The 17,914-nt window shown below is 40.2% G+C and overlaps 2 protein-coding genes across 2 annotated transcripts; both read right to left on the reverse strand.

Moving 5' to 3' along the window:
• Window positions 1–3,091: 3,091 nt before the first annotated feature.
• Window positions 3,092–4,942, reverse strand: LOC143418709 (cadherin-like protein 26). The gene is made up of 6 exons (XM_076884428.1): window positions 4,866–4,942; window positions 4,192–4,334; window positions 3,897–4,121; window positions 3,574–3,795; window positions 3,355–3,476; window positions 3,092–3,274 (listed from the first exon to the last, which is right to left on the reverse strand). The coding sequence occupies exons 1-6, from the start codon at window positions 4,940–4,942 to the stop codon at window positions 3,092–3,094; spliced, it is 972 nt and encodes a 323-aa protein (XP_076740543.1).
• Window positions 4,943–5,445: 503 nt separating this feature from the next.
• LOC143418710 (cadherin-like protein 26) lies at window positions 5,446–15,455 on the reverse strand. Its single transcript, XM_076884430.1, has 8 exons — window positions 15,267–15,455; window positions 11,265–11,387; window positions 10,263–10,412; window positions 9,826–9,967; window positions 9,553–9,716; window positions 8,949–9,080; window positions 5,976–6,158; window positions 5,446–5,766 (listed from the first exon to the last, which is right to left on the reverse strand). The coding sequence occupies exons 1-8, from the start codon at window positions 15,453–15,455 to the stop codon at window positions 5,446–5,448; spliced, it is 1,404 nt and encodes a 467-aa protein (XP_076740545.1).
• Between the last annotated feature and the right edge of the window lie 2,459 nt (window positions 15,456–17,914).

The raw sequence follows: 17,914 nt of genomic DNA on the forward strand, positions 1-17,914 counted from the left end.
CTGAATAAAGTGACAATTCACCACTCAGTGACAAAATATTTCTCCTACTGGAAACATCCAGATGTACAGAATCATCTTTTGGGGATTTTCCTACCTGGATGATTGAGCATTCACCAAGATATCTCACAGACGTATCATAAGGTACAGGTCAAAACCATTGGTATTCACTCTTTTTTGCTGGTAGATCCTACTGAGTTAACATCAGAGCTCATCATAGTACAGAAACAGCATTAGAGATGGTTATAAATGATCTTATTATCACCTCTGACAATGGATTCATCTCTGTTCTTGTTCTGCTGTTTGATACTATTGACTATAGACATTAGACATTAGAGCATGTCGTAGGAATTAAACGTACTACGCTGCAATGGTTTGAATCATATCTATCTAATATACTCCAATTTGTTCATGTAAATGGAGAGTCCTCTTCACACACAAAGGCTCCGTGCTAGAACCAATTCTGTTTACATCATACATGAGTTCTGCTCTCTACCTGAAACTCCTGAAGGAGAATGTACGGCCATCAGTTTATGCCCTGAAGGTCACGTGCACATAACTTCAGTTATGCAGCAGGACAATGATTCAAAACACAACAGCAAGTTCATATCCTAATGGCACAAAGAATGAAACAAAATCAAGGTTATGGTGTGGCCTGGTCAAAGTCCAGACTGAAAGCAGATTTAGAGGCTTTAGCATGACCTTAAAAAGCATTGTTCATGTTCAAAAAGCATGTAGTGTGGCTGAAGGAAGGGGCCAAATTCCTTCACAGTAATGTACAAGACTCATTGAAAGTTATCACAAATGCTTGATTGGAGTTGCAGTTTCTGCCAACAGTGACTCAACCAGTTATATTTAGGGGGCAGTTACTTTTCCCACACAGGACTGACACATTTAAGTGTGGAAAAATATGCAAAACAAATTTCAACTTACTGCAGAAAGCAAATGCACACGCTTGCTTTGAGCACTGTCTCATGCATGCAGGTTCTAACAGTGCATGCATTAAAATAGTGCATCTGGGTTTTAAGACTTGTTTGTGTGAATGACAGCAGATTTCTTGCAAGAATCACATAAGTTACAGAAGTTTTCCTATAATACGCAAAGACTATACCTGTAATACAATAATCTAATAGTAAATTTTGTGTACAATGATCTAATTAACTACTCTGGGAGGAAATGATAGTAATGCAGTGTAGCAGACATACTAAAGAGACTACCAACCTTATGAGGCAGCATGAGGACAAATTAACAAATTCCCCGCGTGTGGGACTAATAAAGGTTATCTTACCTGTTATCTTATCTGAAATGAACTAGTTCATAATGCCAAAATCCTCAAACTGCACACAAAAAAATCAAGTTTATTCAGCTCTGGTCTTAAAGTTACAAAGGAAAAAAATACAGAAGAAGAAGAAATAAAAACAACTCTCTGGTGTTCTGCCTCGTGGGTGCCGTCATTGTCAGTGGATATTAGATTTCAGGTTATCTGATATATGAAGAAAGACGTAGAGTAAAGAAACCAACACTGCTGCCCCAGTGACTTGGATCAGATAAGTGGAAGATGGATGGATGGATGGATGGATGGATGGATGGACAAAAGTATTTCTCTCCTTGTGTAGAATGGTGCATTTCAGAATCCACATGCATGGTTCCCACCGTGGGCTCCTGCAGCGACATGGCATCCGGTTTAGTTTAGTTGGATCATCATTTTGTTTCAATCGGATAATGACCCCAAACACACCTCCAGGTTGTGTAAAGGCTATTTGACCAAGAAGGAGAGTGATGGAGTGCTGTGCCAAATGGCCTGGCCTCCACAGTCACCTGACCTAAACTCAATCAGATGGTTTGGGATGAGGGTGGTTATTTCAAAGAATCTAAAATCTTTAAAATATGTTTTGAGTTATTTCAAACTTTTTTGTTTTCTACACAATTGTGTATGTGTTCATTCATAGTTTTGATGCCTTCAGTGAGAATCTACAAAGCAAATAGTCATTAAATAAAGAAAAACCATTAAGTGAGAAGGTGTGTCCAAACTTTTGAGTGGTAGTGTTTATCACAATGCTCCTATGGGGAAGCAAATGCCATTTTCCTTCCATATAAGTAGTAAGAGTGAAGAAACTGTCATGCATTAAAAAGCATAGTGGCCAATGTTTATTTCAGAGTTTTGGCGAATTCAACAGTTTGGTGTCAAAGTGCAGCCACACGGAGTCACACTGTGGTTGCAAACATCAAATGCTGCATGTATGTCAGAGATCTTTAGGTGAATTGCATGCTGACCAGGGAGCACTCTGGGCTCCTTCACCAGACCAGCTGTGTAACCTTGAAGAAATGATCATAAAGTGGTGTGCTTGGCTGTCATGCATGTAGAAGCCAGTTGGTGAAACTTTGGACCCAGATCTTCCAGTGCGTCCTGAAATGAACCCTCTTCAGAAATACTGATTGCTTCCAGCTCTGAGGTGGTGTCTGAGTTCCCCTCCACTGCATAGATGTGAAGCTCATCATCCAGTGAGTCCCCTTTTTTCTCCTGGAACAATGTTAGCTTCTGTAAAAGGTGGAACATGTCAAAGGCAAATATGCCTACAGTGATTTTTTCAATAGTACAAGCTCATACATCTTTAAAAACGCAACATAGGAGATGTGACATACTTAAGACTACCAACCTGATGAAGCTGCATGTCATTAGACTCCGTAGCACAGCTCAAGTTTTGTGATTGGAGGATGCTCATATTGCCCATGTCTTCAAACTGCACACAAAAAGTTCACACATTTCTTCATCTCTGACTTCAAAGTAAAAATTACAAACACAAATGTCTGCTGTTCTACCTGATTGCTGCTGTCACAGCCAGAGGTCCAGTTTGACTGAAATTTGAAGAACACAAAGATATAGTTATTATTTTAAGATCCATTTGTAAGACATCCTCAATTCTCAGTGCGTGTTTACAACCTGGTTCCCAGTGTAGCTGGAACGGTGGGACAGGCTTTCTCTTCTTAAATTCTGATGTGGTGAGTGGATGAAGCTCTGCTTCATTTCATGTTGAAAAGGATGACAACAGTTGAACTATAGAGGATTCTGTTTATCACACTCTCAAGGGATGCTTCACAAAAGTACATGTTCCATGGAAGGATGACCTACCCTAGCTTGTGAGTTTAAGCTGTGAAAACTGCCAAAAGTCACCCTTGCTGAATGTCGTCTATTTCTCCGCCCATTCAGTGGAATATGGAAATTAGATTGATTATATTGCTCCATACAAACTGGTTTTTCAATAATAGTGGCAGGAATCTAAAGAAAAAGAAATGGTTTATTGATATTTCCCTTTAAATGGGTCATTGGCATGGTTGCAAATGTTTCTAAACAGTGACCTCGCAGTTGTCTCCTGGTGCCTCAGTGTTTGATTGGAGGAGGATTCCTCCTGAACAATCTTCAGGCTCCATAGTAAAAAACTCTCTTTTGGACGAGATGCTGAGTCCCAGCAGCAGCAGAACTGTCAAAGAGTAAAATAAAACTTATACTGGGTTCTTAGAGATGTTAGCACACATATCACAGTTCTCCTACACTAAAGTAAACGGTGAGTTTCTTACACAGAAGAAGTAAGAGTGAACAAATTATTATGCATAAAGCATAAGGGCCAATGTTTATTTCAGATTTCTGGCGAGTTCGACAGTTTGGTGTCAAAGTGCAGCCACATGCAGTCACACTGAGGTTGTAAACTTTAAATGCGCCCTGCATGTCGGAGATCTTTAGATGAATTGTGTGTTGACCAGGGTACACACCGGGCTCCTTCACCAGACCAGCTCTGTAACCTTGAAGAAAAGATCACAAAATGATAGGATACTTTAGGAGTTCTGGCTTTTGTGCTTGTTTTTCTGTAATATGTCACTAAATACACGAAGGATGTTTCTACCATAACCAGGATTCAGTCTCCATTTTCCTTCAACATTTCCCAACAGTTCAAAAGTGAAAGGCCCTCCATAAGGGGCTTCATCTGGGTCAAAGGCCTCGATGTTGGTGGTTGTGGGGGCATCAGACACACACACATCCAGGCTGTCCACTGTTAGCTGTGGCACATTGTCATTCTGGTCAGACACATGGATATGTAGTGTAGCTGTTCCTGTCATTGGTGGTATACCTGTCCAAGATGCAAGAAATGTAGTACAAAAAAAGCTGTTTGTGTTTTAAAAGTCAGAGTGTGTGTTTACCTTTGTCAACTGCATACACTAAGATGGTGTAGGTGCCGTTAACAACGTGTGGAGATTCTCTGTCGGGCGTCTTTATCATTGTGATGTTTCCTGTGAGGGGATCCACCGTCACCCAGCCAGCAGGATCATTTCCTACCTTGTACCTGTGGACAGATTCAGTGCACTTAGACAGAACTGAACAGCTTCAGATCAACGTTCAGTTCATGTTAATTACAATTTTTCTCAGTCAATTTGGTGCAATTATTAAAGCAGAACAGTAACTTTCACTTCTCTTATTTTTCCAGGTATTTGCAGCAACACAAGGACCATGTCAGTCCTGCAGCCCAAGACAGAAAATAAACTTTTTGTCAAAGCAGAAAAGTGACTTTAAAAAGCCCGACTCCCTCTCACACTAGTTTGTGCTAGAGACCAGCAGAGCACAGCACGTCAATGTCTGCGACAATTCTGCCTCCCTCTTGCGTAGTAGTGGGAATGTTGACTTGGGAAATAATGGACCAGGTAAAGTGAGCCCATCTTAGCAAGCCTGATCCTCGCACAGATCTGCCCAATCGCACCTTTGTTCCACCAGCTTGTAGGTCCCAGGTTTTACAAGAGTTTTATATTGAGGCAGACGTTTGGGTGGCCCACCTTAAATAAGGATGCTCGCAAATTCCTCTTATCCTGCTCGGTTTAACCCATGGTAAATCCCACTCTTAGCCTCCTGCCTCCCCACCTGCTCCCATTGCCCTTGACTGGCCACCCCTGGCCTCATATCGTGGTAGATATCATTAATGGTTTATCCCCCTCTGAGGGCAACACCAGCATTCTAACCATGATTGGTAGTCTAAAGCAGCCCACTTCATAGAACGTCTGAAACTTCCCTACACCTCTGAGACTGCACAGGTAATGGTTAACCACGTTTTCCGTCTTTATGGTTTTCCAGCTCACATTTTTTTTTGACAATGTGCCAACTTTTTTAAAGCGCTAGGGGCAAAATTCAGATAAACCTTAAGACTGCCCTCCTGTGTGTCACATCTCAAAATCCTGCGTCCTGGAGCTCTCAGGTCATTTGGGTCAAGTACGCACACAGCACGCTCACTTCCTCTGCCATGAGGCTGTTGCCATTTGAAGTGTCTTTAGGTTATCAGCTGCCTTTTCCCCCCAACACTTGGGAAGGAGATGGTGGTCCCATTCCTGATTTTTTGAGAGTTTAGATAATGACGTTTCTCATGTGAGAATTGCACCAAATTAATTGAGAAACTGTAAAACCATCCCTTACAGAAAGTCTTTTGCACGACTGGAGTCAGGATCCACAGCCGTCACTTTATCAACCCAGGTTCCAGCCGGTACGTTCTCCATCACCGCGACCTCGTTCAGGGTCACGCTGAATTTAGGAGGGTCGTTGGCATCCTCCACATCAATGGTGACTTTTACAGACTGAGGTTCAGCTGCACCAGAGGGATCATGGCCTTTAATGGTGTCAACTTTCCAGAGGCCTGAGGACGTCCTCTCTTTTACTTTACAGGGGTAATATGGTGCCTCGTTTTCCACTGAGATCAGCAGCTCCCTCTGCGCCCCATTCTCAAAGTCTAAAGGCTGAAATTAACAGTTGTTAAATAAAATCAGTAAATTATCATTTATGAAATTCAAAAAATATTGTCAGCATCATTATATAAGAGTATAATCTTTGTTAGCCCAAAAAGCAGGTTTGACAAATATGTATTAATTACAGAGACGTTGAGAAAGTAATTACAGAGAAACTGGGTGTCACTGTAATGTATGGCATGTAGTCAAACACCACTTACTTCAACTACTGTCAGGATCCCATCATTAGTCTCTAAGTCTGTTAGTATCTTGAAGTTCTCTCCCTCATCACCATGTATGGTGTACCTGGCTCTCCATGCAGAGGTGTGGGGGGTGTCTTTGTCTGTCACATGCAGCCTCAGAGGAGAGACCCCAGTCTCAAGCTCCTTCACTTTACCAGTGCCCTGTGGTTTGAATACAGAGTGTATAAACCTGTAGAAGAACTTTCCAGTGATAGTTCACAATTTTGAAATATATACATTTGCCCTTCTTTATCTTTGCTGATGTTATTATTTATGCAGTCATAGAGTCAGTGTGGTCTTTTAACAATGGTTATAGCCCTGGTAACAAATTATCATTATATAAAATAATTACTTGGTGGTTACATGAAGTTGGGTTAAGACGAAGAAGCTCTCTGAGCATTTTTTATTTTTAAGAGAATAGTATTATGTCTTATATATATTCATTTTGTTTTCTTTGTTCTTATTAAATGTACTAATAGAAATTTGTACTGCAGCAAAATGAGCCATGGCTGCTTTTATCTGCAGAGTGATCGCAAGAATACTAAAAAGTTCATGTCTTAAGAATCTCACGGTTAGTTAGCAACAATGAAGAAAAACTCTCGCCTTATACATATGGAGTCACTTGTTATCAACATTTAAATGAAATAAATACTGCTAATGATGTCAGACTTTTGACACCATCTGGTGAGATCAATAGATAGGCAGCGTACTGGCTGGCTGCGTCAATACCTGAGCGCCTTAAACACTACAGGTAATATGTGACAAACGACTGCTTAGGCAGCACTCGAGCGCCTCTAACTATAATAATAACGTCTAATTGTCACATAAGCGAAGACAGTCAGATAAGGTTAGCAAGACAGATGTTTACTTTGATTACACCAAAATTATGTAGGAGTAGGTAGAAACAGATCCCAACCCTCCCCTGTGCATTGGTAGGACTAATGTTGAAGCAGTCACATCCTGCAAGTATCTGGGAGTTTAACTGGATCACAAGCTGGAGTGGTCTGCCAACAGATTCTTCAATGTATGCAGCAGGCTGCTCTATATGTTTAATCAGTCTGCTGTTGCGAGCACCATTTTCTTTGCTGTGGCGCGCTGGGGTGCAGGTACCAAAGCAAAGAAAAAACTCAGGAAGGTAGAGTCTGTTGTTGGAATGAAGCTCGCCACCCTGGAGGAGGAGATCAGTGACAGAATGCTGGTAAGTCTGCTGGCAATCACGGACAATGACTCCCACCCCCTCCATAACACACTGGACAATCTAAAGAGCAGTTTCAACAATAGGTTCCTTCAACCTCGCTGTCTGAGGGAACGTTACAGCAGCTCGTTCCTTCCCACTGCTATCAGCTTGTTTAATTCATCCACTTAGGTCAGATTCACACATGTGGAACAGAATTCATCACACCTCAATGCACCCCTGTCACATTTGTACACCATGACGTATTTGTACACATACTTTTATATTTATATGTATATTTATACCTATATCCATGTATTTATCTTAATATGTATCAGTCACAACTCTTTTTCTACACTCATTTTATATGAGTGCTTGTTTCTTATTGTATATTTGCTGCTATGACAACTCAGTTTCCCTCTGGGATTAATAAAGTTTCTCTGATTCTAATGGATAATAGGGACTGATTTGTAAATTATTGGAGATGAATAACTCGAGCTTATTATATAATATTACAATACAGTATATTTCTGACTAACTAGGCAGCTCATTCGCTTTCTCTGGACAATACTTTGTTTAAAGATAGAACACAGTTCAGGGTTAACGTGAATGAAAACCACATGTGAATGTTATTGTCCCTTCTGTTCTCCCCAGCTCTTTGCTGAGGTTTGTTTTCTTTCTCTTTCGCTCTCCCTCCTCTTGCTTTCTGTTTGTTTTTTTGTTTTTTTCATATTACAGTGTGGTACTCATTGTGGCTTCCCACCTTAGGCTACATGCACCTGCCTGAAATGAGCTTACCTGTGACTCATGTGCTCACCTGGCAGTCTTCACTGGATCGTTGCACTCTCTAGTTAGTGAAGCCCTGACTTTTGCTCCTGTTGTTTTCACCTCTCAATGCACTTTTCACTGTGCAGACCTTCACTTTCCCCTGGACCCCCATTTCCCAATCACACATTTGTATATAGCACTTTGTGGTTATTTCACTGTAAATAAACATGAACTAACTCCAGTTTATTCCAGTGAACATGACAGTGAGGTCAGAGGTCAATTGTGACATGATATTTAGATACAAACTAAGATGTGATATTCAGGATACAGATATACCAATATCATTTCCTAAAACACAGGAAAATTTTAATCTAAATAATTTTTGTTTGAAAGATAAAAGACCTTTTATAAAGGTCTGACCTCATTTGCCCTTGAAAAAAGGTCAGAGATCCAAAGTAACGTGAAAATTACAAAATAATGTTCCCTATATGCCGTCAGTACAAAGAATGGCAGTAAGAAACAGTTCTAAATACCTCTGTGTAGTAGGATTGTCATTGTGACCTTTAGGTCACTCAACTGACCTTGAAGAAGAGGTCAGAGGTTTAACACAGTGTAATATTTTAAATCTTTATAAGGTCCGTTCTACATGTTGTTAACATGACCCCACACCCTACAACGATTTATAAGAATTCATTCAAAACTTTTCAAACTATCAGAATGTAAGAATGTGAGCAGTACCAAAAACATAACCTCCATGGCAGATGTAACAAGGTAACTACATCAATTTATTAGGCCTTAAACAGATTGTGATGCAACATAAATATGATTTATTGTTAATTTATCCCTTTTTTAACCTTTGATTTTTTGAGCTTATCCTGTTAAAGTGGTTCATCAAAAATTTAAGTTTCACTTGATAGTTCTGTATACACTACACATCAGTATCAGGTTACAGGTGTGAGACTGCTGAAACTGGTGCTGTTTGGAGTTTGTAACACCAACTGACTGCCTACCGTTTGACCGCTGATGACTGGAAGGTGGTTGTTGCCATTCCCTACATGAACGACAACAATGGTTGAACTGGACAGTTTGACTACTTCACCGTGGTCTTTGGCCTCCACCACTATTGTAAACTTTTCAGCCACCTTAATACAAGCAAATGGAGAGTTTCACATTAACAGACTAAAAGAAGAATAAAGAATTAATACTATTCTCTATATTTCTTCCCAAAGGAGTTGGACCACTTGTCACCAAATGTAGCTTACTGGCAATTTTATGTAGTACAGGATTATAGTATTAAAGTATTCATACTAGTGTATCCTCTTCATTTCCTCCCAAAGGAGTTAGACCATTGTGGAAAAAGTTGAGTGATATTTGAATGTATTACAGGAATGCTTTTTATTATGCCTTAAAACCCACATGCATCTGTTCATGCACTGTTACAATCTTTACAAACATCAGACAGTGGTCAAAGTAAGCATGCGCATTTAAATACTGCAGTAAGTTTTACTTTGTCTTATCAGTTACAGATCTAGCCAAACAGGAAATACCTCCGTTCTTCTTACTCATCTTTAAAGTGTTTTGTACTCCTGACATATCATCAAAAGAGTCTCTTACCTTGTAATTTAAACAACCTTTGAATGAGATGTATCCAGACTCATCAATGAAAAATTGAGTGTCTCTAACATTTGGAGACACAGATTTGATTTCATAGTGGAAGGTTGAGTTTAGTGTTTCGCTCTTGTCTATGTCAGTAGCGTGCACTTTCAAAAGATTGGAGCCTGTCGGGAAATAATAACTCAAACTAAATATGACTCGGTGTATTCAATAATCAGCATGTAATTCAATTCAAAGGAAGAAGCATTTATGTAGGTTTTTTTTTTTTTGTACCTTGTGTTGATTCCTGAGGAAGGTTAATCTCATACAGATCCCTCTCAAAGCGTGGTGGATTGTCATTGATGTCCTTTACAGAAATCAGAATTCCTAACCTGGTTTCAATTGATTCGTCCATTTTTCTAGCCTGAAGTCTTAGCTAGACATCAAAAGATATCAAAAAGAGTTACTCACAATATAAAGACAAACATGATTAAATGCATGGACATTGGGGATGTCGTGTGAGAAATGATAAAACAGATATTTTTCAGTTCTGTGAGAAGAAGTTTAAAATGTTTCAAAGACGTTTTAAGCTTTTTTGCACATCAAAAGTATCAAATCAGGTAAAACCCCTCATGATTAAAAAATCATCTTTTCCCCCCACAGAACACATAAATAGTTTGAAATTCTGTGGCATCACTACATGTTGGTCTTTAGCATTTGTTGATTCTAACCTCAAGTGTTTGCCACTCCTCATAGTCCACGGCCTTGTGGACGTACAACACGCCAAACTCTTTGTCAATGGAGATGACTTCCGTCGGCTCCTCATCCACCCCTTGTCCTTGCAGTTCAAAGTATATTGGATATTTCCTGTCAATATTCACCTACAACACAACAGCAAATTTTTGTAAGGTCAAATTTTGGACTTATGATTTGAATGCATCGCTGGTAAATTTTGACAATGAAAAACATGATTAAATAAAATGATGTGCAGGTGTCACAGGAATGTGACTGTCAAGACAGCTTATCAGTTTACTGTTTTTTCATAGTAACAGTATTTTGTGGTAATTGCATTAAAATTAACGTACGCCCATAAACTAAATTCACTGTTCTATTTATGCCACAAAAAGAAAATAAAGAAAATGAAGAATGTATAAAAGATGGAACTGTTTACAAAAAGGATTTTTTTTTAGTTGGTCATAACTGGAAACTGGAATAATTGGTCATGGTTTCTAGAAAGTGACATTGCTGCTGAGTTTCTCAAATATATTTTTTTCTGGAGCTTTTAATACAACAACACAAGTGCCATTTAGTCCTGTAGTGTTGTCCAAATTAAGACAATGTTGGATAATACCTCCCACCCACTCCATGACATGTTGGCTAGTCACAGGAGCACGTTCAGTGAGGGCTGAGATTACCAAAAAGCACAACTGAACGACCACACACCTGTGGCCATCTCCCTGTACAACTCCTCCATACACTGTAAACACTGCAATAGTTATATCCTTTTTTTCTACTCTGTAATATTTCACTCAACATTTTTGATATTATTTATAATCACCTTATCTATAATCAACCCACAAAATTTCCTCAGGGATTAATAAAGTATGCTGATTCTGATTATATTCAAGAAAATGTAAGCATCTGAACAGCCAATACAAAGAAAAGTGGCTCACACCAAAACATAAGTAGCACTAAAGGTAAAATTGGAAGCTTTCTCTGGTTGAATTTCTCACCTCGCCCAACTTATATGGGAAGGGGCCTCGATGGCCCTCCTCAATCTCAAAGGAGCCAATAATCCACGCTCTTCTGTGACGGCTCAGCAGCTCTGAAGTTGTTGCACTTGACAAACAATAAACCTGGAAGACAAAACAGGAATGGAGTTTAAAATATAAGTAATTTATGTGAGTGGAAAAATGAGCTTCCTTTGTGGCTGGTAAACTAGATCTGATAAGATGCACACACAAGAAATTCTGAAGAAATACACAAAAACACTTCAGACTGATTTTTAAAACTCATGAAAAACTTTAAATCAATTTTAAGAAATGTCAGAAAACATTATCAAAAGTATCTTTAGTTCCTTAAAAATAGTGTTTGGATAACATTTGTCACATGGCTACAAAAGCATTTTGACAAACGATGTACGATAGATGAAGAGTTCCATTAGGTCACACAAGATTCAACCAGATACCGGATTGTATCAAAAAAGAAAATGTAATACGTACCAATAGAAAGAAGCAGAGCATGATGTTCGTTCAGTACGTGCAGCTTAGTGAGGACTGACTTTTACCAAAGAAGAAAGACCCAGTCCTCTTCTTTCCACACCCACACAGATAACTATAAAATTTATTCTGCAGTGTGCGTGTATATACCTGTCTTTCCAGGGAACCCGCTTTTTGCCCTCATGTTTTGTTCTGGACACAATTTGAAACCACAAGTTACACAAGTTTCGATTTCAAAGCTTCACCTCCTTAAACAAATGTAGTTGATCAGACTAAGATTTAACAACTTTGTCCACAAAGACAATAATCAATGATTCTGCTGGTAGTTTCCAGACCAGAGTCTGGTCGGAAATTTTCCAGGTCACTGTCTCACTCCAGAAATTTTACATGTTGTTGCAGGTGATTCGCTTTGACAACCATGATAAAGGAACAGGACGTCGTCAACAGAACAAATTGCCCGCCACTCATGTATATCCCACGTCCAAACGTCACAGTGGATGTGCATCTGGTGGCTTGTAGGGAATGCTGCCCTTTCAAATAGTACATGCCTAGAAAGCACTGTGAATATGGCATAAACATATGGGCAACAATGTGATCCCAGGACAAGTTATGCCTGGAACATGTAGGCTTCTACTGAATCAAGTCAAGTTTGTGGTTCTGGAGATGATTGCAGGTCTCAGGGACATAAAAAAACTCATTTTTGATCAGGAACACAAAATTCTTTACATGAGATGAACACAACATGAGGGTTAATACATACAGATGTCTCTCTGGCAGAAAGGGGTTTGCTGCACAAAGCAGCAGTGATTGATGATGTTGTTGCTTTCTGCATTAAAGTTCTTTCGAGGCAAACTTCTCCTCCTCAGACTGTACACTGGTTCATAAAGTGCTGTTTTGAAAAATGGAGTTCGGGAATTTTACCGTTGTCATCTTTGTTTTTTTAAAGCATGATACGCAGGAGTGCGTTCAACTGTGAGATCACTCTGTATGCATAGCGTGCTGGTATGCTATCACTTCTGAATCAAAAGTAACCATAAAAAATTAGCAGTGCTGTATCAAATATAAATTGTAAGTGCTGCAGAAAGCAGAAATGATTGGCGATGTCTTTGCTGCTTTTAAAGGAAACTTCTCCTCAGACTGTTCACGTGTTTATGAACTCCTTTTGAAAAAAACAAAGTTGAGCAATTTAACGGTTGCCATTTTTGTTTGTTTTTTTAAACCATGACGACCGAGGGTGCATCCAACTGTGAAACTAATCACTTTGCATGCTGACATGCAATCACTTCTGAATCACAAAGTAGCCACACAAAAATAAATAGTGAAAACTTGAAAGTAGATGGTTGAGTTATTATCTCCAACAGTTTTATCTGACTTTTATTTATCTCCTGTTTACCATTAGAGATCATGCAGACTTGAGGACTTTTTGGACTGCCTTCACAGCTTATGCTAAATCCAACTATATATAGAGTAAATACTGTGCAAAATTCCAGAGCTAGCCCTTTGTTTTGTATATAAAATGGAAACTAGGTCTAGGGATTTATTTTAACATGTGCAAAATGGAAATACAACAACAATAAGTTTACAACGACTTCTGAATATTGCTCAGGAATAGTTCTCCAGGCTTCTTCAAGGATATTCAAAGCACTTCCTGCCTTTGGCTGTTTTTTGTCAAGATGATCCCAAACTGCTTCAGTAATGTTTAGGTAGAGGTATGGGATCACTGCCATCTTGGAAAATGAAGCTGCTGCCAATTAGACACTCTCCAGATGGTATTTCATGATATAGCAAAATCAAGATCCTCAACACCATTGGCTGAATGACAGAGCCTCCACACTTTAAGCCCAACATAGAACAAGTCCACGAGAGCTTATTTTTACATTTTTGCATGCTGTATTGCAGAGTTGGCAAAAGTACAGACATTCTGTACTTAAGAAGTACAAATACTACTTTTAAAAAATACTCCAGGAAAAGAGTAAGAGTAAGAAAATATAAAGTAGGGTCTATTTTTGTGCAAAGCTAACTAAACCTTGTGATATATTAACATAATGATAAAATAAGATCACAATTTCAATGTCACACGTTGTATAATGACTGCACCCACCTACAGCTCACTCTTTCTTCACTCCCACATGGCGCGGCAGCTGAGGTGAGTTTTTTTTTGTTTTGTTTTTTTTTTTGGGGGGGGGGGGGGGGGGGTCTCCTGAGTTCGCTTATCATTTTAAGTTAATGAGTGACTTAAATCATACTTTGTTTTTTTTCACACTTCACCCGTTGCCTACTGGTGGTGGTCAGAGAGCCCGGTGGCGCCAGTGTCCGGCAGCCTCGCCTCTGTCAGTGTGCCCCAGGGTGGCTGTGGCTACAATGCAGCTTGCCATCACCAGTGTGTGAATGGGTGGATGACTGAATGTGTAAAGTGCTTTGGGGTCCTTAGGGACTAGTAAAGCGCTATACAAATACAGGCCATTTACCAAGTGTGTCTTCAATACTGATTATTTGAATAAAATGAGAAACCTGTAAGCAATTCTCATTCTGACCGGATTTACCTATGATGGTAACAAGTTCCTGCTTCCTCTGAACCTCCTCCTCTTTAACACCACCTCTGCTGTAGTGCCATTTTTTTTAGAAGCATTTCAAGCTGCTATATCCCCATTAAGTACAGTACATAGTAACTACACAAACTGCTAAAAAGTACAATAATCTACAAAGAAATTGAAAACATTTTTTTACAAGTTTTTTTGCAGAAATTTCAGAGGTGTATGCCTCAAAACTGTAAATGCAAAAAAGTTGTGGTATCTTCATAATTTCATTTTTGAGATACACACATTTTTAAAAACTGCAGTAAATACAAAAATAGTTATTACTGTGCAAAAAGAAAAACAGCATGTGCATGAAAATAAATTATAGTAGCTGCAGCCCTGACAGCTGACATGTCGGTGTCACAGGAAGATTGTGTGCCATTTGTGGTGAGGACCCAAAAGCAGACCTGAACATGAAACCTGCAAAGTGAAACGAGAAAAGCAGACAAACTGACAAGAGACAAAGGGAAACTGACACCATAAATACACATGAGGGGGATTAAGGAAAGTAGAGACACATGGGAACATAGATAGAATGAATAGACATATCAAGATGAGGGAAGCAAAACTGAACACAGGATGAGGGACTGTCAAAATAAAACAGGAAAGACACTGGACTTCTATGCTCATGTTTTTCCTTATGTTCTGAGTTTAGTTGTAATTTCTGGTTCTCTTGTTCTCTTGTCCATTAGGTTTCCTTTGTGCCTTTGTCTTCATCTCAGTGTGTGTCGCTCCCTCGCCCTCTGTGTGTCTTCGTTGTGTTAGTGTGTTTTGTCTCCTGAGTCCGTCCTGTTCCCATGTCTGTTTCTTCAACTCCACGTGGCAGACAAAAAGTCAAGCCCATGTGGCAGACAGGGCTTAACCCTAGGGCCGGGGAAGATTGACCAGTGGCAGAGACTAAACTGTTCAGGACGCCAGCCATGTGACCAGCAGTGGAGACATGGTATGACTGGGAGCGAGACCAGTGATGGTGATGGAGAAGTTCTGGTTGCCAGCCCCCAGCTAAAGCAGGAGTGGAAGCCTTCAGAGGCCCAGAGTTGGCGGAGACTGCCAGCTCAGTCTCCGGATAGGCCCCAGACAAGGTTTCAGTCAAAGGGAGAAAGTTCTTCACATTGCTGTCTTGATGCATGCTCAATCATCCAGGTAAGTAAATCCCAAAAAATTGTAGCCAACTTGTGCATGGAAGAAGTGGAAAGGAGGACTTTGTTATCCTAGCCTGGAACACCACCAAGTCATTGGTTCAAGTATGTGGATGAAACCTGGTCAAAAATCAAATTTCGTGCCTGAGATTTGATCATTAATCACATTAACTCAGTAGACCAAGACATCAAATTCACCAGGGAAGATAAGAAAAGTGGCAGGTAAGCCTTCTTAGATTGTAAGATTTCCATCAGCAATGGGGGACAATTAAAAGTTGATGTGTACCGTACGGATCAGTAATTATGGTTTGACTCTTATCATCCACTGGAACATAAACTGGGCGTAATCAGGATGCTACAACACAAAGCAAACACCATCCCCACAGAGACAGTGGCCAGGTAAGCAGAAGAACATCACATCAGGAGGGCCCTGAGTAAATGTGGTTATCCCAGTTGGACTTTTGTGAGAGCTGGGAAGGTGCCCAAAGAAAGCTCCAGCCAATCCAGGAGAGAAGGACAACTGCTGCCTAAGCAAAAACTCTTAGTGATCCCGTATGTGTCAGGAGTATCGGAACAGCTGAGATGGATTTCTTCTAAACACCACGTCTCTGTGGCTTTTAAACCCCAAAACATGCTGTGCCAAAAATTGGTCCACCCCAAGGTCACCCGACACAAACAGAGTAATGTAGTGCATGCTCTTGAGTGGCAGGAGGATTGCCATGATGTATACATTGAGGAAACCAAACAACCTCTGGCTAAGTGGATGGCACAACACAGAAGAGCTAACTCGTCAGGCCAGGACTCTGAAGTCTATTAACATCTATGCAGGCCACTGGACACTCTTTCAGTGATGAGGATGAACACATCCTGGACAGGAAGGAATGCTGGTTTGGGTGGGGAGTCAAGGAGGCAATTTCCATGAAAAGGGAAAGACCATCTCTGAATACTCTTTACATTATCTGTGACTGCAGACAGTGCCATATCAGGAGCAGTCAATCCCCAATACTCTAATTTTCTACAAAAACATAGGTTAGAAACAAAAACTTTGACTTTGTCTTCCTTTGAAACAAAACTATTGGACGTCATAACTTGCCCAGAAGCAACAGGCACAACATTCAGGCATGCTGTCAAGGAAACACAACTGAACTGAACTTATTCAGTTCAAACATTTTCTTGTCAGTATTTGAATTTCAAAGTCATATTCCAAACAAACATCGAGAACACTGGCTGGTTCAGAAACAAAACACTCAGTCCTTGGCACAGCAACAGAAGTCCAAACTTGTCTGCGGCCAATTCTGAAACAATTCTCACAACTTCAGTTTGGTGGTGCAAGACACAGACACTGAACTCTTATAGGGAACTGCAGTTTAGTATCATCCCGCCCCCGCTTCAGGGATAGCTGACAGTTAGACATTGGGTTACTCAGTACAGTGAAGGTAGCGGAAGTCCCGGCTGTGAAGAGATGTGATTGGACAACACAGTGTCAACAATGAAAATGAATGGGCTGTTATGCACCGGCCCATTAATTCACCCATTAGCCCGAAAGTGCATCAGCCCACCGGACTAATGCCCAGGACAGCAGATTACCAGTCCAGAAACCTGTACTGAAAAAGGGTTCGTTATTCAAAGCTTGTAAACACAGTGCTCTTTGGTGGCATCTGGTGGCCAAAAGTATTGTGGCGAGCTCAGACAAGGAGGAGACGGAGGTATCGTTTGGTCTTGCTTCCCGTGAGCTAGCCAGGGAGCACAGCCGTTTATTAACATTTGTAGAAAACACTGCCGCTAGATAACTGCTCAGCGCGGCAACAACAACAACAACACACAGGGCGCCCTCTGACCCCGGAAGGACACACCGTCGCAGCGAGAGGGCGTCACCCGACGCTATGGCAACATAAACAAAACATAACTGTACAAACAGAACCCTGAACAGCCCTGACCCGCTACAGTATGAAGAGCAACTTGAATCTGCAAATTAAAATGAACCGCTTTATTGTGATTGCCTACTCAAGAGAGCTTTTTTCTTTCCTTTTTGGGGGGGGGGGGGGGGGGGGTAGATACCAATAACATCTCGAGCTGATTTAATTTAGGTGAAATCAGATTAAGGTCAAGGTCACACCAAATATATATTTCAATAACAACTTACCCTCAATTTTCTACAGATTGTCTTCAAACTACACAACAACATACTAGACCTTGATTGCCATTGTGACCTTCAAATTTCCCCTTGTGGGACTAATAAAGGTATCTTATCTTATTGTTAGCACCCGAGGTCCAAGTTGACCTTGGAAAAAAAGATTTCATCATTTTTTTATTTTTTCAATATGATGTCCTACGATGTCACAATAATAACAGACTGTCATCATATTATAATAATAAAAGCAGGCTGACATCAGCATGTTGTATTAAAAAACATCATAAACATCAAAGTTTGAGTATACGACGTCTTTCA

The sequence above is a fragment of the Maylandia zebra genome, linkage group LG5 (genome assembly GCF_041146795.1).
Source record: "Maylandia zebra isolate NMK-2024a linkage group LG5, Mzebra_GT3a, whole genome shotgun sequence".
Taxonomy (NCBI): Eukaryota; Metazoa; Chordata; class Actinopteri; order Cichliformes; family Cichlidae; genus Maylandia; species Maylandia zebra.

Coding starts and splice junctions, on each gene's coding strand:
- LOC143418709 (XM_076884428.1), bottom strand. CDS start 4,942: ATGAGGCCAGGGGTGGCCAGTCAAGGGCAATGGGAGCAGGTGGGGAGG. Junction 4,335..4,865: donor AAGAGTGGGATTTACCATGG/GTTAAACCGAGC, acceptor ATCTGTCCACAG/GTACAAGGTAGGAAATGATC. Junction 3,477..3,573: donor TTCACTCTTACTTCTTCTGT/GTAAGAAACTCA, acceptor ACTCTTTGACAG/TTCTGCTGCTGCTGGGACTC.
- LOC143418710 (XM_076884430.1), bottom strand. CDS start 15,455: ATGCATCAAGACAGCAATGTGAAGAACTTTCTCCCTTTGACTGAAACC. Junction 9,968..10,262: donor AGGAGTGGCAAACACTTGAG/GTTAGAATCAAC, acceptor TTTGATGTCTAG/CTAAGACTTCAGGCTAGAAA. Junction 9,081..9,552: donor AAGGTTGTTTAAATTACAAG/GTAAGAGACTCT, acceptor GCTTGTATTAAG/GTGGCTGAAAAGTTTACAAT.